The sequence below is a fragment of the Drosophila kikkawai genome, chromosome 3R (genome assembly GCF_030179895.1).
Source record: "Drosophila kikkawai strain 14028-0561.14 chromosome 3R, DkikHiC1v2, whole genome shotgun sequence".
In the NCBI taxonomy this organism is placed as follows: Eukaryota; Metazoa; Arthropoda; class Insecta; order Diptera; family Drosophilidae; genus Drosophila; species Drosophila kikkawai.
In genome coordinates, this window is record NC_091731.1 from 37,553,406 (window position 1) to 37,576,972 (window position 23,567).

The following is a 23,567-nucleotide window of genomic DNA, read 5'->3' on the forward strand; positions in this document are numbered from 1 at the left end:
GGATTTTAGTAACTTAATAAGCTTTAATACAATCAACCTTCTGATAACTAACTCAAAACAGCTTTTCAAATTCAAATAAATACATTTTTGCTTAGTTATTATTATATTAAATCAGCATATTAAATTTAAATTTTTAAATAAATTATTAAATTTTTTACTGTACCTCTATTATCAATGCCTGTTTAAGACCAATACAATTCCGTCACAAATCGAATTTCACAAAAATATGAATGTCAATTAGCGCAATTACGATAAAACAGCAGCAAACATTTCTTCGCCGTGCGTTGATAAGCGGATTCCAAATAAAGGCAGCCAGCAAATACGATAAGGAAAACATATGTACGCAAAGGTGCTATAAATGCGCTGCGGGTCTTCTGCGATATGTGAGAAATCTGGCGAATGTTGCCAATTTTACTTGATATGTGGGCGAATAATTTGTGTAAACAAAAAACAAAGAAACAGCGGAAAATGCTAATTGACCGAGCAAATGCTCTCGCAATCGCAAATTTGAAAGTGCGGTCAAGGCGCTCAGCTGTTTGGCGTTTAGCAACACCGTTTTGTGGGCTGTTAGGGAGCTGAAGGTGAGAGCAAGAGAGCTAGACCGATTGAGAGAGCGGTTAGGGTTGTCAAGTGTTGTGGCTTATGCAGAATATATAAATATTACTACAAATAATTATAATAGGTTTTAATAAATACATTTATAAGTTCAAAACAATATTTTTTTTTAATGAAAAAGTTTATTTGTGATTTTAATTTTATTATTATTTTGTTATAAAATAATGCAGTTTAATTTATTATTAAGATTGTTTTATTTTAAATAGTATTTTTTTTTTTTAAGAGTACCCTTTGGTTTTACATTGTTTTCTTTTTTAAATATTAAAAAATCGAATATCTAAGAATATTTACATAGCTTAACTGCGCTCGCCTGGCAATCCTGTTTTTCACTGGCGCCGCCGCTCTCGCCGGCTCTCTCTCTCTCTGCACACGTCATCAGCTGTGGCCCACTAACAAACCAGATGTATTTTGGTGTTGTTGCTGGCTGCATTTAATTTCTCAGACTGCAAGTGAAAATAAATAAAACAATAAAAAGACGGGACATTCCGCGGCCACGCAGCCAAATAGCAGCCAAGCAGCACGTGCCTCGAGTGCCGAAAATAGAGCCGTGGGAAAGGCGGGGAAAAGCGCTTTTCTCTCGCGAGTGACGCGCTTGACATTGAACAACATTCGCGTACGCGTCGGCGAGCAAAAAATAAAACTAGGAAATAATCATCCACAAACACCAAGAAAAGCCAGCCAGCACGTATCAGCTGTTGGCCAAGTGCGTGTGCGGCTGCAGAGAATCATCATTATTAATTGTGCCACAGTCGCGGAAAGGTGCTCCACCTCCTCCACATTCCCCCTGCCGAGGCTGCTGCTGCTGCTGCTGTTGATTTTTCCGAGCTTTTCCGGGCAGCGAAAACTGGAAATTGCAAGCAATCGAGAGAGCGAGCAGAGCATTTACTACGTGTTGTGTAATCATAGCCAGAAATAAGGAAAAATGAGCGCCACGCAGGTCCAGGAGCCACCGAAAAAGGCGGCGGCGGCCTCGAATGCCATCAAGTTTCTGTTCGGCGGTCTGTCGGGCATGGGAGCCACCATGGTGGTGCAGCCGCTCGATTTGGTAAGCCACCCATGAAGAATCTACTAAAACATCTACCTCCTAACCACTGAACCTCTCCCTCTCTATCCAGGTGAAAACCCGCATGCAAATCTCTGGAGCCGGCAGTGGCAAGAAGGAGTTCCGTAACTCTTTCCACTGCATCCAGACCGTTGTGAGCAAGGAGGGTCCGCTGGCTCTGTACCAGGGCATTGGAGCTGCCTTGCTTAGGCAGGCCACCTACACCACCGGCCGACTGGGCATGTACACCTACCTGAACGATCAGTTCAGGGAGCGATTCCAACGCAACCCCGGCATCACGGACAGCATGGCCATGGGCACGATTGCCGGCGCCTGCGGTGCCTTCATCGGAACGCCCGCGGAGGTGGCCCTTGTCCGCATGACCTCCGATGGCAGGCTGCCGGTGGCAGAGCGCAGGAACTACACGAATGTGGCCAATGCATTGACCAGGATCACCAAGGAGGAGGGCCTCACCGCCCTGTGGAGAGGCAGTCTCCCCACTGTAGGCCGTGCCATGGTGGTGAACATGACCCAGCTGGCCAGTTACTCGCAGTTCAAGACCTACTTCCGCAACGGTCCCCTGAAGATGGAGGAGGGCATCAAGTTGCACTTCTGCGCCAGCATGCTGAGCGGTCTTCTGACCACCATGACATCGATGCCGCTGGACATTGCCAAGACCCGTATCCAGAACATGAAGATGGTGGACGGCAAGCCAGAGTACCGCGGCACCACCGACGTCCTGCTCCGTGTGGCCCGACAGGAGGGAGTCTTTGCCTTGTGGAAGGGCTTCACGCCGTACTACTGCCGCTTGGGACCGCACACTGTGCTGACCTTCATCCTGCTGGAGCAGCTCAATCAGGGCTACAACAAGTACGTTCTCGGTGTGGAGAAGAGCACGGGCATCTAAGGAACGATCGAAGAATGATCAAGGATGAACGATAGAGTGGGGAGTGAAGGATCGATGAACCATGAACAATCGATGAACGATGAACAATGAACGATGCGTGTATATAAAACGTTAAGTTTAAAACCAACGTTGGGCATTTAAATGTCGGCAATTCCGGTGACAATATTACATGATTACGACTATTAGCTTTGGATGTTGAAACAGTTTTTTGTAGCGCCATAAGTGTCAAGTGGATTCTCAATAAAGCACAAAATGTTATAATGCTGTGTTTTAATATTGATTCGAAGCACAGTGGGGCCTTCTTAAAGTGAATCCTTCTCAAGGAAAATTTTATATATATTTACATTTCTTTACTTTAAAACTTTCTCATTTGTTCAGAAATGTATTTATTTTTCTTAAAATATATACAGATTATAGAATCCCTACTGTACTTGGCATGTCTGTGACCTTTTAGTTCCCTATCTTTTCTTCAAAGTCACGCACGTTGCCAACTCCCAAGATTACTGCGGGTGGGTGGGTGAGTGGCTTTCCTGTCATGTGTGAGAAATGGGCGTCGTTGGCGCGCCCATATGTTGTTATTGCATATTAATTATATGCCGTCGAATGAGTGTGTGTGACACCTACACCTCGGTCTCACATGTGTATATAGCTACTGTTTGCTAATTCCCCTGATAGGCCTTATCTCATAGCTCTCGTAGTAGCTCCATGTTTGGCGGTGCAAAGTATAAACCGCCACGATAAACTCCGCAGGGCGCAATATTGCATATTTGTTTTTGCGTTCACCCTCCATCCATCGGCAGATTTCGCTTTCATTGATAAGGGAAAACAGACTGATAACCTTTGTCCGAGTTGTAGTTTAATATACACAGTGCTGTCGTAAAGTAAGCACAAACTTGGTGGTAAATAAAAGCGGTTGCCGTATATCTTTGGTTTCCGATAAGATTAAGTTTTATGGAACAAATAAGAGAGTGCTGTATATTTGTCGATATCAGAATCCTCTTTTCGATATTAGTACATCTGCCTTACTTTGGCATGGAGTTTACTAGGCGTTTTACTAGATAATATAATTACTTTCTTTAAAGTCTAGCTTATGAATGTGTGGCAACATTAAACACATCCCTAAACTCCTCCTAAAAACTAAATATAATTATTTGATATAATCCAACAATTAATCAAAGAAAAATATCAAAACCCAGGCCTCCATAAAATTCTAATTTAAATTTCTTTTGGCCGATTTTTCGGGTTGTGAATTTTTATTTATTACAAACTGACCATAAAAATCCCCGCGAGAATTTATTTAAAAAGTTTTTTATGATGCCATAAGTTTGTTAACTGAAGCGTTACAGTTTTCGTGAGGCGGAAGTGGGCCTCCTCGGGAGAATGTGGTTAGGGGGCTCCGCCTTTGGGGGGATAATAATAAGCGAGAATTACCCCGATGCCGAGGGCAGGAATCGCATATTAAATTTATTTTATTGGACTGAATGGTGGGAAGGAAGGAAGCTCAGGGTGTTCTCAAGCTTACAAAATAGTATTTTGGGTAATAAAATGTTTTTGGCCACCACCCCGCTTTTTTCCCCTCCAGCTGGTACAACAAATCAAAAGTTTATCTCGTAAATAAATGAGCAAAATCCAACTTGACCACAGGGCGCACAGGCCGGCTGGAAGCTTATATTAAAAAATTGCCTGCTCACAAAAAGGGAAGCTTCTTTTGGCCCGAGTTTCCTGGCCAAGTTTAAGCCGGCGCATGCTTAAGAAGCCGAAGGGATATTAGTTATCCTTTGACCCCCGCCCCCCAGAAAGTACTTAGGGGTAATTAAAGCCGGTCGAAGGGCGAGCCAAGTAAGTGGCTTCGTTAGTCCTGGAGGACTTGCTCTTGGCCCTAAGAATGGGTAAAGTGGAGGAGAATAAATAAATAAAAAGTATTATTATATTTAATGAACCAATTTAATGGTTTTGGGTTTCCCAAAGAGTTTCGTTTAAAATAGACTCTAGTTTCAATGCAATGGCAGATTTTCAGGAAAAATAAAAACCTGCTGAATTGAAAACCTCTTGAAATCCTTTTGATTTCCCTCGCTGAAAATTTCGGCATCCATTTAGCTCTCTCGCCAAAATAAAAGCCACAAATGTCAGCGCCTATTTAACATGCAATTTTTAATTAACACTCAAAACACCATCAGCCAGCCAGGAAAATCGAGATATAGAGAGGCGGTCGAGGAGCCGTGTAAATGTAATTAATTCAATGTCCCACGCGAACGAACAGTCCAGAGCCAATTCAGCCATGGCCGCCACTTCCCCCATCGCCCATCAGCCCACTTCCGGCCACCATTCATCCATACATGTCCATGTGTACATTCAAACGAGCTTCAATTAGAGCTCGATTCGAGCGACGACTATCTTTGCCTTTGGCCCTGTGGAAAATCGCAACTGATTTTCCTGGAATTCTTTGCCGTCACCACAGCTGCGACCAGTTGGAAATACCCTGTAGGAGGAGGGGATGAGAGTAGATTATTGAATAGTTAATTCTTTAAATAAAAATCTGGCTTGCTTTTAAAAATCAATAAATAATTAAAAGGTTTAGGTGGGTGACTGTAAATATTTAAATGAATTTTTTAAAGTTTCTCTATTTAAAATATTCATAATTTATTGGAATAATATAAAATCCCCCTAGTCGGTTCCACTAGGCGAATACATAATTTTGTTAACAGCTTCTGTTGTCTCTTTGATTTTCTATACAAAATTCATAACAAGAATTTGTTGTTTTCCTATAAAAAATGCATAACAAAAGCGTTTATCCTTGTGGTTTATTGAATAGTTGACAGTTTATTTCATTTAAAGTGTCCGATTTATGGTGAAGAAAGCTGAAAACTGAATTAAAGAATATTAAAAGTGTATTTAATCAACTGAATATTATATTTTAAATATTAAAAATGTATAATCTATATATAATAATATATCTATATTTCACGGTATTATTAAGTCCCAAATTCCCTTTGCATTTCCAACAAATGCTTGTTTTATTTTCCGAAATTTGGCCCGATTGATTTTGGTATTAATGCGTTTTGGGCCCTCCCAAGGCAGCTCCCCAATCGATCGAGGGAAAGTAGGAGGAGACGCGGTTTAGGGACAGTGGCACATGGGTCTGGGATTGGGATTGGCGGCCACCGAATTGGTTTTGGGATCGGGAAAAAGGCACAGTAGGCGGGCCAGGACACTGGCTCCCCCGCGGTCACGGCTCATAATTCAGAGTTTTCAGTTAACTGGATGGCTGGCCAGTTTGGCCTGGTTTGGTTTTCGGTGGCTCCAGCTCTAGCTCCAGCTCTCCATTTGGTGGCCATTTGGCGCACGTATTGTTTTTCCCGCCCGCCGCTCTTTATGTTCGCTAATTGCAATACGATGCTGATGCTGCGTGGAGTGAAGAGGAGCGGAGCTCTCGGGCCCCAAAGCGTCAAACTAATTGCTTTTGCAAAACATTTGAAACGCGCAACTTTTTCAATTTATCTATTTAGCGATGCGAACGGGCCCGGCCCGCCCCTCAGCTTTGGCGAATATTTGCAGACATTGTCCATGTCCTCGCTGCTTGAGTGTTCAGTTACATGGACGCACATTCATCATAAGCAAGGACAATGCCAATGCACTTGCCATTGACGGCACTGGGGGAAAATTATGGCATTTTTAAGCCACTAAAATGGCTAAAGTGAATGTATAATTAATTTATACAATAAATTGAAAAGCAGAAGAAAGCTAATAGAAGCCAAGACTTGGGGTGTTCCTGGCAGTGATATCTAAATTTTGAGTTTAAAAGGGGATTATTACATAAATATTTTATTACACAACTTAGATTCTAGCCAAGCTTCTTGTTTGTATTTTAAAACTAACGGATGCAGGCCATTAGGGAGCTCTGACGCAGGAGAGTTTCCTTTGAGGTAAATATTTTCAAAAGGTCAACAGCTAGTGTAAAGCTGCACGGGGTTTTTATTGAATTATTGGTCTGTTTATTTCTGTGTAAAGCTGAAAAGGAGGGTACACTGGAAAATATATATTTGCAAAATAAAAGTCAATTTAATCTTTAATTAAAAAGAATTCAAAATGTAAATGTAAAACTAAGTAAACCCACAAAAACAAAGCCTTAGAAATTATTTATATAAATACAAATTTTTTTGAAAGTCAAATTTATTCCAGTGTTTTTCTGTTGACTAAGTGGGCGCTGAAAAGTGGGGGAAGGGAGGATAAAAAAACAGCAGCGCCGCCAGCGGAAACGGAAATGCAGAACAACTGCTCGCTGTGTTCGCCACGCGCTGTTTCTATATTTTTCCCCCCGGCTGTTGCAGTTGCTTTAGTTCCCTTAGTTAACAGTTGTTGCTGCCGCTGTCGCCGCCTCTGCAGCGTCGCCAACCCGAATTTCCTTCGCAACTTCCGCTTTTCCCATTAGGCGTGGCACGGCGCTTCGCCCGAGATTTATCCAACCAGAAGCAGACAAGTACGTGGTGCGTAGTGCTCATCGCACACACAAAACTTTGTTGAAAACTTTTAAATTGATTAGTTTGTAGCCAGCGCCATTGGAAGGAGGCTTTGAGGGGATCTCGAGCTGCATCCATCCAGGGTTCCAGGCCACCGTCCACCGGCATTAGCCAAGTGGCGGCGTTTCAATTAACCGGGTTCGGGCCACCATGTTTATGGAGGGTCAGGGACGGGACACGGGTCTAAGTAAAGTTTGTCGAGATTCTCACAGCTAGTACTTGTCTGCTCAATTGAATGCACTGAAATCTCAGCAAAGTGTTGCCTTTCCTTCGCGGTTTCCCGGGAAAATACAGTGGACATCAGAATAGTGTTCTCACTAGCTATGCCTTAATGTCCAAGAAGTCCCAATGTACCCAGAATCTACCGTTTTTCCCAATAACCCTTGAGAAAGTTACCCATTTCCTGAAGTAACCCAAGGAGGCAACTCTTTAACCGCTTGCTTAGATAATTCTTCAAGTGGTTTTCAGCCCAAACATTGACTCAGCTAGGTGTAGAAGTGTGTGTGTTTGCGTATTTATTTACGTTTCCCCTTGCTCTCGACTTCATCAAGTATACGCCCCGTTTCACGGCAAGTTTTACACAGGATTCCTTACCCAAGGAAGCTCCCTTTTGTTTTGACGACCTGCTGCTGCTGCTGCTGCCCTGTTATTTTGTGATGACTTCTACTCGGTTTTTTAGGGGTTTCCTCCGTATTTCCGCTTCCGTTCGCCTTTGTATGAGTTCGTCTCAGTTATTTAGTGAAAATTGTCATTTGTCAGAGCCAGTGCCACGCCCCCTGGTAACCCAGAAACCTCAAAATAATATAGAAGCCGTGGGCGAGAGAAGAGAGGGAAAGGGCTTAGGAGGTTGGAGCAACTTTTCTATTGACTGGCAAAAAAGTTTGCAACATGCTCAGCTTTTATTAATGCGCTCTCAAGACCTTGCACACTCTTATTTATCTGCGAAAATCCCTTTCCTCGCCCGAACTTTCCCTTGTTTTGAACTTTCGCTTTGATTTCGTCCTGTAAATTGGCTCACGGAAAGTTGGTAGCTGGATTTCCCTTGGAAAGCAATTTTTAATTCGTTTTTTTATTTTATTTTCGCTTGATTCCATTTAACAGTCGCTCGCGAGCATTTTAATTTATTTAATTGAATTCAATTTGTTACAAATTGCCAACGAGAGAGTCGCGCGCTCGGCCCTCGGTGCGCGGATTTATTGAAGCATAAAATTTAAGACTTGTAATTTAGTGTGGAATTGGTGAGTTTTACGACGCGGGAAAAGCCGGGGAAAAGCGACAACTTAGCCAGTGTCAATGTCGTCGGGGCTCATCAGGCTGCCTCCCCGTGGTCGCTGCTGTTGTTTTTCCCGGACATGCTTCGTACGTGTGAATGTCGCCGAAGGACAACTGCAGCAGCGAGGGGAGGGAAATCGTCGGCCAAAACAAGTCCCAGCTCCTCCTTACGGACTCCCCACTGTTCGGGCCTCCGCCTTTTTGGCCAACTGAATGAGCCTGTAATTTGTACTTGCATTCATGAACAGCAGCCAGCAATGCCAGAACTACACCAGAAAATATATTTTCAATGAGGAAATGAAGTCTAAATAATGTGACACGTTAGATGTAAAGTATTTGTTAGAGTTAGATTATTGTTACAGATAGATTACTAATTATGAAAAATCAAGAAATCCCTGACTTAATTTAATTATTTTACTTCTATCTATCAAGAATTACACCCTTACCCTACCGATTTATTTCACACACTTTTTCGCTCAGTGTCAGTGCGTGAAGTTATTTAACATATACTCGCAGACGCGACGGAAAAAGAATGTGCGAGGCCTTTGGTGGCAATGTGAAGGCTACGGCTACGGCTCTGGCTCTGGTTCTGGTTCTGGCTTTGGTGGCAGTGGCAGTCGCCAGTCGTGTCGTCTGTCAAGGTCAGCCCAAGGATAACGCAAATTTACGTGCTGTCCTCAAACTTCGACACTTTAGAGCAGCGCCAGAGAGCCATGTCCTGTGTGTGTTGTGTGTGTGTGCTTGGCTCCAGCGATATTTCATCCTTTTGTTTCGCGTTACTCACACATGCACATTCTGCCACGAGTGCCTCGTCCTTTGTGTTGTGTTTTTTATTCAATTTTTTATTCGTTCGCCAAGGGAGAAGGAAGGAGAGCAGGAAATTGCTTGTGTTTATGCTGCTCCGATGTCGGCGATAATCCACTGATGTCATTTGGCCTGCTTCACTGCATATCCTGCTGCTCCTTAAGCTCCTTCTGCCAAACTAAACTTCATATCTCTATCGACAGCTTGGAGTTTGCAGATATCACTTTATGTTGGCGGTCTCCCTGTTGCCCTTTTTCCCCCTATTTTTTCTCACAATTTTTCTGTTTGTCTTGGCTGCTTTTTTTGTTTGGGAAATTGTTCACGCATCCGGAATTGTGCAGGAGCAAAATTCACGCTTCGATTGCAAATTCCCTGTTTGGCTGCCATTAGATATTTAGAACAATGTGTTGCCATCACAGCCGTCAGGACATCGAGTATTTCGGGTAGCAATAACCCTAACCCCAGCGATCAGAAGCAAAGGACCTCCAAGGCATTCAAAACTGCTCGAAAGTGTGAACCTTTGGCATTGACACGTCGTCAAGTGTCGTGGCTGCTCCTTTTTTTTACAGTCTTTTGATACAGTGATGGCTCACAAGAAGCTATTTCCTATATCTACAGAGTCATGTCCCTTTTAGGACTGGCTATAAAGCATACTCCAGGCTCTCTTGAGATTTAAGTATATTTTTAAAATTATAAAATTTATTTATCTTTTATTTTGTTTACATGTTCTTCATTCTAATTAATAAAAAATGAATTATTTTTTCCACTTTACCAAAACTTTACTGTATAAATGTTTTCCTGCTTAGGCTGCTCACTTTTTGACAAGAAAAAATAACAAGGACTTATGGCGAGGACATTGTCATTGCTCTGCTCACTTTCTAGCCACCACTCACACATCCATAATATTTATAAATGGTTAAATATAAACGCACAATGGCAAATTGGCAGAGGCGCCGCCTACCCACCTCCCTAGGCATCCTGCGTATCCCTGAACAAAAATAGCAGAAAATAGCAAAGGCATATTGTGTAGAGATATGGAAAATCGAACCGAGAACGCGGAGCACAATGAAGCTGCGCTTGAATTGCCACATCAGGTGGGCCTCTTTATCGCGGGGGCAACGCAGGTCCTGTAGCAAAAGCAGCCAGAAGGTCCTTTGCTCAGTTCATTGGGTTTCCACTTGCTGTTTGTTTTATTTCCAGCCGCGCTTTAATGTCGTTTATATTTATACAATTTGGGCGCCAGCCACGCCCCCACTTCAGAGGAGACCTTGGCCATAGCAAGTGCAAGTGGAAGCACTGAAAAAAAAACTATTTAATTTCTTAGCAAAAGGATCATTTTTTAAGGTTTTTTGTTAGTAAAAAAAAGCTGCTTGCAAGCTGAATTCTAAATTTTTCATAGCAACCCTAAGTTTCTTTCAGTGCATGACAGCCCCTTGAAAGTCCCCGGCTTCTGAATGGGCCAGGCCACAAGGAAACACAATGAAAGGGTCGAGCGGTCTCCTTCTTTTTACAACAGGAAGGGAACGGCGCCTTTTACGACAAAAGGCAGTCAGTCAGTCAGCCAAGCAGCCATCCATCTCGTCATCCTCGAACTGTTTTTCCTTGGCTTTTCCGCCCACATTTTCCCAGAGCCGCAGTTCATCAATTTATTTAGCATTTTTATGTGGCCCGCTTGGAATTGTTTAGAGAGCGGCGGGCCGTATTGATTTCATTAGCGGCTTTTAAGTGCCAATAAAGACAGCGTCCGCCCGGCAGCCTGCATATTCAAAAGGCTTTTCCCTCGATTTTCGCTAACCAAAAGGATTTGCATTAATAATTCACAATTTCGAATGCAATAAATCGCTGCTAGCACGGCGACATATGTCATTAAAGCTTTTGTGAGTGTGTCTTTCGCCGCTTAAAAAACTCACAAAACACACACAAAAAAGGCAACACAGAGTCGCTGAACTTTTTACTGCTCTTCATGGCAAATTTGAGCCACAACATTGTGACTTTTTAGCCGTTTACATTGCGGTTCGGAGGTCGGAACATTGCCGGGAATAAGTGCCTTTTGATTTCATTGCGCCGTTCATATTTGCCCGCCTTGTTTTACATCGATTTTATGATGGCTTCGCGAATAAATATTCCGCTGCATTTGGCTTATTTGCCGCTGGTTTTGTGATAGTTTTTAGGTTTGTTTACTTTTGGTTTGTGAAGCTCTAAAACGGGAAAAAGAATTCCATTCTCAATGGCTGGGAATAAAATATTAAAACAGTTGTTATGTGAAAATCCTTCTGAAAACAAAGCAGATTTAATGGATTTTATAATTTTCCTTTAAATTGAATAAAGTTAAAAGGTTTTTCTAATAGTTTTTCCTCAAAACATAGTTTTTCAAGCCTTTTCTGACACCCAAAAGCCACAAAACGTTCTTTTTTTTTCATGTGTTTCGTATATAATTAAACACATTATGAGTTGGCGAAGCGGAAATGCCAGCCAGCCAGACGATTTGTAATTGCGAGAGTATGAGTGTGTACAAAAACGCCATAAATAGAATCCGATTCCAGAACATAAGCTTCGAGCTGTAATCCGAACAACCGAATAAAACTCTCCCCCTTTTGCCCAAATTCTCCCGAGACGCGAATTTGACTTTGGCCCAGCAACAAAGTCATCAAAACAATGATTGCAATACATATTTGGGGCAACACAATTTCGCCACCGAAAAAAAGGGAAAGAAAGACGTAGGACGAGACAGAAACTCCTCTACGAAAACCCCAAAACGTGGGAGACAAACACGCATTTCGGTTCATTAACCAAACCCAACAAAAGAATCCTTGCCACACCGAAATAGAGAGGAGGGGGGAGGACAGCAGATAGCCAGGGAAATGGCGGAAAATGGGGAAAAATACACTAGTAGCTAACGGAAACAAAATTACCAGCGAGCAAATAAAATGTCGTCGAGGGTTTGACGCAGCTTCAACTTCCAGTGATAAGCGTGGGCGAAGGGATCAAAGGGAGAGGGTAAAGCGGTGGGAAAACGGTCGGAAAGCGGTGGAAAACGGGGTTCATAGAGGAGCAAGGACCTCCCTGAAGGATGAGCTCTCGGTTGCCAGCTTATTGTGTGTATATGTATGTGCAGCTTGCAACGTTTCCACTTTTTATTAGTTCCGCGCTTATCCACCATTTCGGCAGTCGTTATTTGGCTGATTACGGGGCAAGGACAGCTGCGCTGGAGCGCTCCTGCTCCTGCTCGTGCTTCGGCTACAGATGTTCCACACAGCGTATACACATCAGCATCCAGGATCCTTGATGTGCTGTGTGTAACCTCTTTTACCTTTTCACCGCACAGACAGACACTACATTTTTACTGCATTTGGCACAACAAAGTTTTGCGGGCAATCGAAGGTGTGGCACTCTCAGATTGGCAACTAAATGTGAGTCTTGCCAGGCAGCACTGCGGGAAATCGTAGTCTTGAATACAGCATAAAGTTTTTATGTTGAAAATCACTCATACGACATGTTGGCTAGGTAATATTTTATATGTTTTTTAGATAAGAATGGTACTACTTCTGTTTTCTTTTTATTAAAAAATTACAAAAGGAATTACTAAATATTTATTTAATTATATAAATTGTATAGTTCCCAAAATTTTTCTCTTAAATTTCCTCCTCTATTATTTCCATTAACATTTTTCTTAGTGACCTTTATTGCGTTGCACAGAGCCGTGCCCTTGCTGGCCTTTGTATCCGTATCTGAGCACTCCGTATCTGTATCTCCATCTGCGATTCCCCATCTCCATTTGTATCGCATCCACTGGGTTCAACTGTGGTCATTAGTGCGCTAGAGCGCTGCGTAGTTTTGGAGCTGCTTTCCCCGCTTTCTTGTTCATTTTCTCATTAGTGAGTCAATACACGTAACACGTTTTGTCTCCACATTGTTACGGCGGACACTTGCACCCGGGGATGTGTCCTTCCCACCGGAACGAATGGGGTTTTCCTCAAACTACTAAAACGAAACAAAATGGGTAAAGGAAAAAGGGAAAATCATGCACACATGCTCGAGTCGAGTAGAGTCGAGGTTGTTTAAGATGCGTGGCCTGCACTTCGCACTTTGCTGACTGCTGACTGCAGTCCTTGCAGCTGTCTATCCATCTTGGCTGCATCCCTTTTTTCTCAGAGATGAGGTGCACTGAGAGAAATTTATGCATGGACATAGTTTTAACTTAAAGTTGGGGAGAAACTATTGGAGTCAGAGATATGAAATTTAAAAGGAAATAAAAAGTTTGAAAAGAAAAAGAATTCTCTACTTTAGCTCAAGCTGCAGCCAGCTTTCGTCGTTCAGCATATGGTTACAGCTCTTTGGCTTTGGCTACAAATTTTCTTTATATACTTACCAGATTATAAAGCTGAATTTTCTCCAAGTGTTTCCCGGAAAAAGGGGGTCACTGGGCGTGCCTGCTGATCCCGATCCAAAAATGTAAGGTGTAAACTTTTTGCCAGTTGTGTTTGCTGAACTGGCACTGCACTTTGTCTTCTTGCTTGGCTGGCCATCAGTCGTCGAGTGTGGCAGCTCTTGCCCAGAAAACCCCCCCAGAAAGCCCCATAGAAAACCTCATAGAATAGCCCCCCCCCCCCCCCCCCCTGGAAAATGAGCTTTTCCCCTCGAAGTAAACCGCAAATTCTCCGCTCCAGCTGAAATTTAAATAAGACAAAGTCATCACCGAGAGAGTTATTTTCATAGCTTGTCGCTTTTTAATCTCCTTGCGTAGTTTCTGTATAATGGTAAGTTACAGTATCGTACATTTATTTTTATTTTTATATATAGCTTGTATAAATCTAGGTGGCTGCCAGTTGACAGTTTGCGGCTTAGCCTAATATGCGTGGCAATCAATTGAGTTTACATCATGCAACATACATATATGTAGGTTTTTTTTATAAATTCCATTTGCCACTTATAGCTTAGGGTAATGCATTTACACTGACACACACAGGGGACACAATGGGGACACAAGGAGGAGGACCGACTCTAGGAGCTATGCTTATGTGCTACACATATTCAATATTAATAATTGCCATTTGTTTGGTTTTTCCCGACGCTTTGTTTCCCTCATTATACCCTTGCAGGGTATTATAATTTCAGTCAGAAGTTTGCAACGCAGTGAAGGAGACGTTTCCGACCCTATAAAGTATATATATTCTTGATCAGCATCAACAGCCGAGTCGATCTAGCCATGTCCGTCTGTCCGTCTGTCCGTCTGTCTGTCTGTCCGTCTGTCCGTCTGTCCGTCTGTCTGTCTGTCCGTCTGTCTGTTTCTACGCAAACTAGTCCCTCAGTTTTAAAGCTATCTGAATGAAACTTTGCATATAGTCTTCTATATACTCTCACTGCTATATATGTCGGAACGGGCCGGATCGGGCGACTATATCATATAGCTGCCATACAAATGTTCGATAAATTTTTAGAAAAAAAATTATTACTTGGCTGTTTTTCAACATATTTGCACTATTTTTTACATATGACCATCTTATATTATTTCTGAACTTTGGTACAAATTTTATGAAAATCGGACGACTATATGATATAGCTGCCATAGGAACGATCGGGAAATTAATAGGAATAAAATTATAGCTTCGTTGTTTTTCAACGTATTTTTATTTACTTTGAGATATAAGCTTTTTTTATTATTCTAGAATTTTGGTATAAATTTCATAAGAATCGGACAACTATATCTTATAGCTGCCATAGAAGCGATCGGTAAATTTATAAAATATATAAAGCTGGGAATGTAAAACTGTAATTGTCAAACTGTAAACATAATAAGTATAGGTAAAATGTAATGAAACTCTGTTTTGTGTCTGTTTTCGGCATTATAATTTATAATATAAATCTAAAAACCAATCTGCAAGGGTATACAAGCTTCGGCGTGCCGAAGTTAGCTTCCTTTCTTGTTTTTCATTTTATTTCCTTGCCTTGCCTTGTTTGTTTTGAAAACAATGAGCAACACATATTTTTCTCTATGATTTGTTCCTATTCCTACTCGTAATGGCGTCTCGCCATTGTCTTGGTTTATCCTTTATTATATCCCCTCCCTGGGAAAATCAATCCTAATTGCACACATTAATTATTGCAGAACTTATGCCATGATGAGGGGAACCCTTTGAAGGATTAATGCATTAGTCTCCTGCCCCCGACCGAAGCACATTTAACATTCACTCTATATGCGTATTATTGCTATATATAAGAAAGTTTAAGTTCAGAGAACGTAACCGAAGATGGGCAACTGGTAACTGGTTCTGAAGCCTGTTTGCTGATTGTGTTCGAGTCGCTTAGAGTCGCTATAAATTCATATTGCACCCGTAGCAGTTTCAGTTGAGTTTCAGGGCTCTCCAGTTGGTAGAGTTCAAGCTATATATATGTACATACACAGTGAGAGAGTACTTGGATTCGAGAGTCAGGTACTTGGACAGGTTGAAGACGTAGCTTTCAATACTCAAATAGCAGCTAGACGTTGAGACATTTACAGAGCGGATCTACTTAATGGAAGATCTAAGATATGACAGCTAACACTATGTACGACACTATGCTGAAACCCAGAGAGCGGTTTGCGGATATATGTTGCATAGTGTCCTCTATCACCGATCGATAAGCTAATGACTGACTAGATTCTATATTTACACGCAATGCTATGTGGGTTTTAAAAGGTGAGGAAGTTAGCCTTGGACAATTTTAAATTATTTTAAATTATAATATTATTTTAAATTAGTATTAAGCAAATAATTTAACAAGAATATTTGTACGTTTGTTTAAGCTTGACTACTTAACACTGAATTATACTTTAGGAAACTTAGTTAGGAACTGTTTTATATTCAAACAAGAAAGGAAGCTAACTTCGGCACGCCGAAGTTTGTATACCCTTGCAGATTGGTTTCGATGTTTATATTATAGATTTAAATGCTGAAAAGACTCACAAAACAGTGTTTCATTACATTTTACCTATACTTATTATGTTTACAGTTTGACACTTACAGTTTTACATTCCCAGCTTTACATATTTTATACATTTACCGATCGCTTCTATGGCAGCTATAAGATATAGTTGTCCGATTTTTATGAAATTTATACCAAAATTCTAGAATAATAAAAAAAACTTATATCTCAGAGTAAATAAAAATGCGTTGAAAAACAACGAAGCTATAATTTTATTTCTATTAATTTCCCGATCTTTCCTATGGCAGCTATATCATATAGTCGTCCGATTTTCATAAAATTTTTACCAAAATTCAGAAATAATATATAATGGCTACATCTAAAAAAATGTGCAAAAATATTGAAAAACAGCAAAGTTATAATATTTTTTCGAAAAATATATCGAACATTTGTATGGCAGCTATATGATATAGTCGTCCGATCCGGCCCGTTCCGACATATATAGCAGTGAGAGCATATAGAAGACTATATGCAAAGTTTCATTCAGATAGCTTTAAAACTGAGGGACTAGTTTGCGTAGAAACGGACAGACGGACAGACGGACAGACGGACAAACGGACAGACGGACATGGCTAGAACGACTCGGCTGTTGATGCTGATCAAGAATATATATACTTTATAGGGTCGGAAACGTCTCCTTCACTGCGTTGCAAACTTCTGACTGAAATTATAATACCCTGCAAGGGTATAAAAACACCGAAATTAGATTTTTTCTTGCAGTTCCCCGATCGTTCCTATGGCAGCTATAAGATATAGTCGCCCGATTTTCATAAAATTAAATACGAATTTCTAAAATAATAAAAAATGGCTATATCTCCAAGAAGATAAAAATACGTTGAAAAACAACGAAGTTATAAATTTTTTTCTGTTAATTGCCCGATTGTTCCTATGGCAGCTATAAGATATAGTCGCCCGATTTTCATAAAATTAAATACGAAATTCTGAAATAATAAAAAATGGCTATATCTCAAAGAAGATAAAAATACGTTGAAAAACAACGAAGTTATAAATTTTTTTCTGTTAATTGCCCTATTGTTCCTATGGCAGCTATAAGATATAGTCGCCCGATTTTCATAAAATTAAATACGAAATTCTGAAATAATAAAAAATGGCTATATCTCAAAGAAGATAAAAATACGTTGAAAAAAAACGAAGTTATAATTTTTTTTCTGTTAATTGCCTGATTGTTCCTATGGCAGCTATATGATATAGTCGTCCGATTTTCATAAAATTTATATAGAAATTCTGAAATAATATAAATTGGCCATATCTCAAAAATGGTGCAAAAATGTTAAAAAACAGCCAAGTTATAATATTTTTTCCAAAAATGTATCGAACATTTGTATGGCAGCTATATGATATAGTCGTCCGATCCGGCCCGTTCCGACATATATAGCAGTGAGAGTATATAGAAGACTATATGCAAAGTTTCATTCAGATAGCTTTAAAACTGAGGGACTAGTTTGCGTAGAAACGGACAGACGGACGGACAGACGGACAGACGGACAGACGGACGGACAGACGGACAGACGGACAGACGGACAGACGGACATGGCCAGATCGACTCAGCTGTTGATTCTGATCAAGAATATATATACTTTATAGGGTCGGAAAGGTCTCCTTCACTGCGTTGCAAACTTCTGACTGAAATTATAATACCCTGCAAGGGTATAAAAATTAATGCTTTAACTTTAAATCAAATGCTACACAACCTATAATTAATATTAAATAGTTAATTTTTATTAAATTTTAAAATTAAAATACTTAAAATTGTCCAAAGCTTACTCCTCGCATCCCTAAAATTTTTCCACAAACCAAAAACAGGACTTTTTCTGGGAAACACACCAATGTACTTAGTTGAATCTTAAGATCTACACTCTTCCAAGACTTGATTTGTGCCGAGTTTACTTGACCGAGGAGCTGGAGGAGCTGCTGGCCTCCACCGGCTGGCTCTCCAGCTGCGGCGTGGTCTCCACCAAGGCCAGTCCGATGCTCTCGCTCTCGCTGTCGCTGACCTCGTCATCGTCCTCCACATCGCCCAGAGTGGTGATCTGACTCTGGACACTCTGGCACTGCTCGAGGATCCTGTGATGGTGATTCCTATGCAGCGGCGGTGGCTCCTCTCCGGCATCGATGAGGGAAGGCGCCGAGGTGGTGTCCGCTCCGGCCCCGGCCACATTTGCCGTGGGCGAGACCAGGGAGGTGTTTGAGCTACGCAGACGCTTCATGCCCGTCATGGGCATAAAGGAGACATGATGGCCCGAAGAGTTGCCCGAGGAGGTGGGTCCCGGCGTGAGGGCTTTTAAGCTCGGTGCTAGCGGGGTATTGGCACCGCTCACCGATCCGCCAGATCCGTTCATATTCGGCGGCACCGAGGCAATGGTCAGGGTGGACACCGACGAGGGACGTCCTCCGACGCCCAGATGCAGAGAGCTGGCCGAGGCCGCGGCCACTGGCGGAGCCGTGATGGTGACTATCGTCTTGGCCACCGCACTATTAACCGCCGACGTGGAGCTGAAGTCTCCCCGCAGTTGCATCCCGGAGCTGCGGCGCCGGGAGCGATGGTGGTGACGATGGAAGCTCTGGCAACGCGTGCAGGAGCGCTGCGAGGACGAGGGCGTGGCCGTGCCCGAGGAGTGGTGCTGGTGATGGGCGGACCGGGATCCGCCGCAGTTGCTGCCGCCGCTGCAGGTGCTGCAACTGCTCAGCTGTCGTCACATGAGCGTCCTGTCCAGCTGGTTCACCGAATGGTAGCCGAAGGAAGTGGACGCCGCCACCATGGCAGCAGCCACGTGGCACTGTAGGAGAAAGAGAAGAGAAGAAAGAAACAGGGGAAGTGAGGGAAAGAATAAAGGCAAATAAATACAGAAACAAATCAAAGAAATTTAGTTTAGAAATTAAACAAGGTTTTGATAAACATATTTAGAGTAGAATAGAAAACCAGATTTAAATATTAAAACATTTATTTAAAAATTTAAAAAAAATAGCAGAAACGTAGTCAATGAACCAAAAAATTAAATGAAAAGAAACCAAGGAATAATAGGCAAAAACAGAGACATTGACATAAAGGGTTCAAAGAGGATAAAGAGACAGAGTGGAGAGACAAGGGAAAAACATTTAATTAACATTTTGTTGTCTTATTTCTTTTTCAAGTGTTTGCATACAATTTGCAGGCAGTGTTTTGCGGGTATTTTCTGGGTGTTTTCTTTGGGCGTTTCCGTGTTTTATTGGGGGATAGTGTGAGAGTGTATGTGTTGCCGTTTCAACGCAGCAGCAGCAGCCAGCCGGCAACCAGCAACAACAACAATCAAAAGCAACAAGAACAACAAGAAACAGCGAGGAAAAACAGCCAGAGCAACAATAACAATAACAAGAACAACAACAACAACAAGGTCGGAAAATTGTGGGACGGAAAATGTTGCGGGGGGTGGGGACAACACCAATAATAGCAAGAACAACAAAGAGAGAGAGAAAGAGCGAGAACTGTTGCGGCTTTGCTAGCACAGATTTCCTTTTGATTTTCCAACCGTTGCACCTCCCCCCTGGCATTTCTTCAGTTTTTCATTTTTCCATTTTTCCGGGCTGCAGTAAAAGCCAAAGCAAAATGCATGATTGAAAACAACAAAAACAAAGATAGATAGAAAAAAAGAGCAACAAACACAGCAAAAACAACGAATAACAAGAAAGAAAGCTAACTTTGGCCAGCCAAAGTTTGTATACCCTTGCAGGTAACAATTAAAATATATCATAACTAAGCCAAAAATGCATTAATTTCGATTCGGAAAGCAGTTATGTGTTAGTTATTATTAATTTAAAAAAACTGCATACCAAATTTAAAATTTTAAGAAATCAAAATTTTTGGCCATTTTTGCTAATTTTAATGATGTAACCCCTTATCAAATTTCGCAAAAATGGCCAAAAAATCTATTTCTTCCGGACATGTCTAGAAAGATTCCCCTGTTGATGCTGATCAAGAATATATATGGTTTATGGGGTCGGAAATGATTCCTTGACTTGGAAAAATATTATTTTGTATTATAAAATCTGATTTTTTATATTAAAAAACTTCTTGATTTTTTTTAAATTAAAAATATCATAACTCGGCCAAAAGAGCATAAATTTTAAATCGGAAAACTGTTCTGTGCAAGATTTTCTACAGGTTATAAATCTGCATACTTCATTTAAAAATTTTGAAAATTCAATTTTTTATCAAAATCCAAAATTTTAATGATATAACCCCTTATAAAATTTTGCAAAAATGGCAAAAAAATCGATTACTTCCTGACATATCTAGAAAGATTCCCCTGTTGATGCTGATCAAGAATATATATACTTTATAGGGTCGGTAACGTCTCCTTCACTGCGTTGCAAGGGTATAAAAATAGAGTGACTCTGGAAAATGGGCTAAGGAAAAGCGGTAGCTGAAATTCCAATTTCAGGTTTTTACACACATTTTTTGGAAGCCTGTTTTTATGCATAGATTCATCCTTGAAAGCGTTGAATAATAGCAAAGTAACAACAAACATTAAACAAAAAAAAATGTATATATAGAGTGTTTTGATCTCTTTAGATATTAAATTTTATTCAAAATATTTAGTTTTATTAATTTCATATTTAAAATACTTAGTTATATTTTATTTAAAATAAATTTCATAGGTTTAAAAATATAAAAGCTCTCTATGGAATTTATAAAATTCTTTTATTTTCATATAAAAAAAGATCAAATTCACTCTCATTTCGTGTAAATATTTTTTGTGCAGTGTGGGCGAGTGTGTTCATGGGTGCTTTCATGTGCTCCCAAGTCCAAGTCCTTTTTCAAGGCAAATCCTTGCAAAATGCAAGCCTCCTCCAGCCATGGGCTCCTCTTCCTAACCCGATTTGGCCAACCCCTAAGGACCCATCATCTTCTCCTCCTGGCTGGCTGGCTGGCCAATTCAATTACAGGCTTACAGGACACAGAAGGCGACGCCTCCTTGAAGAAGCCTCGTATAAAATTCTAAAATCCTCGCCCATTTGCGTACCATTTACATTGCGTATACGCCGTGTGGTTGCTGGTACTGGGGCGAGTGCGAGTGCGGCCGCAATTAGCTTAAATAATTGAAGAGCCAGACCGGATGGCCCGCTTAGCAGACGCCCCAGGCAATTGGGTAATTTGCAATTTTTATAGCCCCCCAGGATTCCCGAAAATAACAGCAGCAGGCCAAGTTTGTGGGTTTTCCGACTGTTTTCAGGTTATTATCGCAGCAAATAATCATGATGAACTTTTCGATAAGCACCAGTCTACGTCTGTTGTCCTTTAGCTATTTTAATTGGAAATTGGTTGTTTAGAAAGTGAAATTAGATATACATAAAATGTTTAAAAATAAAACTGCTTAGAAAAATTATATAAAGCAAGTTAAATTATTAAACAAAACAATTTAAGAATGCTTTTGGTTTTATATAAAACATACAAAATAAAGTTTTAAAAACTTTGTAAATTGATTATTAAAACATGACTGTCTGATAAAACAAAACAATGACAATCTTAAAACTTAAAATCAAGACTTGGCACTTTTAAAGTCAATTACTTTTCAGTTTGACCAATTTTCCCCTTGATTTGGCTACGAATTTCCTGGTCTTTTTCTTGCGTGTTTTAGGATGACTTTTCCTGGAATATTTTTTTTGGTTATCATGAGTCACAAGTTGGCCCACGGGGCTTGTCACCTAGATTGGGGCAGCGTAAAGGTCAATGGAACCTGCGAGTGGGCGGCTTTTCGCGCACGAAAATGGCAAGTAGTCGCGGTGACGCCCCTTTTTCTTCATTTTTTTTTTTTGGTAATTTATTGCCCGGCACTCAATAAACCTCACTCGGGTCCGACTTGGGACGGCACCCAAAGTTTCTCAGAGGCTTAGCTCCTCGGAGGCCAGTACCCTATCCCGGGCAAGGACATTAAATGTTACATGGCGGCGAACACAAGGCAGCTCGAACTCGGACTTCCGCCTCAGCGACTGTGTCACATAATTATAAACGTTAATTTCACGTTCACAGTCAATTAGGGATAATTGATGTTTGGCCAACATTCGTGGTAAATTACATTTTGATGTCCTGCCCCAGAAATGAGCCATTATCGACTCTCCCTCGCCATACACTGTTGTGTATTTTGGGGAATGTTACGAAAGTATTTGCTCTGCTTAGCGGAATGGAATGAAATCAGTTTGATTAATCGGTTAAAGCGTTTTGTTTTCGATTTCAATTTCGGCTTTGCTGCCCATAAATCGTTTAGCTTGGCCAATAATTGATGCAATTAGCAGCGATTATGGCAGCAACAGTAGCAGCAGCAGCAGCAGCAGCAGCAGAAGCAATATTAGCAATATATATACGCATTCCATTAGGGTTTGATTAAAATACATAATAGTTGCCTGAATATATATAGTATGCGCCTTGTCCAGCTCTACTCGAAGGCCCCGAACCGTAGCAAATCCGATGTGGGCGTGGCCACCACCACCACCTTGGGTTTCCTCTGCAAACATCAGAGTTCTGGATTACAAAATGACGGCTTTACAAGCTTACAAATTTATGCTAAACTGAGGAGAGTCTTTGCAGTGTGTGTGTGGGGGGTGTGTGGGTGGTGTGTGGGTGGTGTATGTGTGGGCGGTGAGTGTGCGGGTTTTGGTCTGACTAGCTGGCATTTTCAATCAAAACATCTTGTTGAGGCACTGCAGGCACCGGGGGAAATTATTACTTACATTTCCTTCTATTTCTTGGTATTATTATAAAATATAGTATTTATATTTCTTGGAAAATGTATGGTTTTATCTATTAATTTAAGATCTAGAAATATATTTTTTAAGTTCCTCTCTCATATATATATTTCGTTTATGAAATCATTTTATCCATTCCTATTTCTTATTCTAACCATTTTATGTATCAATATAAGGTTATAATATAATTTCTCTCCCAGTGATACCCCAGTTTATAATATTTGCAACTGTCACAATGACTTGCCATTTAAATATGCAAAGTACCTCATGGATATGACCTTTTTTCTGTGATTTTTTTTTCGATGTGCACGTCTACTAAATATGTGCCAGTGGAAGTGCTATGCAAATTGGCCTTGACAGGATATGCCAGTGTATAAACTTATGCGTATATGTGTGGGTGAGTCCTAGACGGGGGGGAAATCCTTTACGGCTCATTAGGACACTCAGTGGGCGGTCCTTGCTCCACTCCAAAGACAGTTGGCGATTAATCACCAGGCGAATCGGAGTGTGTGTTTGGGTGCGTTAAAGTTGGGCGAGTGTGTCCGGCGAAGTTAATTTTAAAGTGTCGGCAAAAGGACCCCCACAGACAGACAGCTGCAACTTGTGGCTGACCGCAATGTGCTTGAGGTGGCCCTAGACTTTTGCGGGCGGAAATCGAGTCCTTTGGCAGCACCTAAGCCTAACCACACGTCTGCAATATCCTCAT

At 41.1% G+C, this 23,567-nt stretch overlaps 2 protein-coding genes across 2 annotated transcripts in view; one reads left to right on the plus strand and one right to left on the minus strand.

Moving 5' to 3' along the window:
• The first annotated feature begins 1,009 nt into the window (after window positions 1–1,009).
• LOC108074383 (mitochondrial 2-oxoglutarate/malate carrier protein) lies at window positions 1,010–2,825 on the plus strand. The gene is made up of 2 exons (XM_017166409.3): window positions 1,010–1,660; window positions 1,731–2,825. The coding sequence occupies exons 1-2, from the start codon at window positions 1,538–1,540 to the stop codon at window positions 2,562–2,564; spliced, it is 957 nt and encodes a 318-aa protein (XP_017021898.1). The 5' UTR covers window positions 1,010–1,537; the 3' UTR covers window positions 2,565–2,825.
• Window positions 2,826–17,933: 15,108 nt separating this feature from the next.
• The window catches only part of Dop1R2 (dopamine receptor 2), a 29,705-nt gene continuing 24,071 nt past the window's right edge, over window positions 17,934–23,567 (minus strand). Inside the window, 1 exon segment of the mRNA XM_070286842.1 lies at window positions 17,934–18,918. Within this exon segment, the coding sequence (XP_070142943.1) occupies window positions 18,025–18,918 (894 nt within the window). The 3' untranslated portion in view covers window positions 17,934–18,024.

Excerpts from the sequence above, each read along its gene's own strand:
- LOC108074383 (XM_017166409.3), top strand. The coding sequence starts at position 1,538 with ATGAGCGCCACGCAGGTCCAGGAGCCACCGAAAAAGGCGGCGGCGGCC. Across the intron at positions 1,661-1,730 it reads TGGTGCAGCCGCTCGATTTG|GTGAAAACCCGCATGCAAAT; the intron begins GTAAGCCACCCA and ends CTCTCTATCCAG.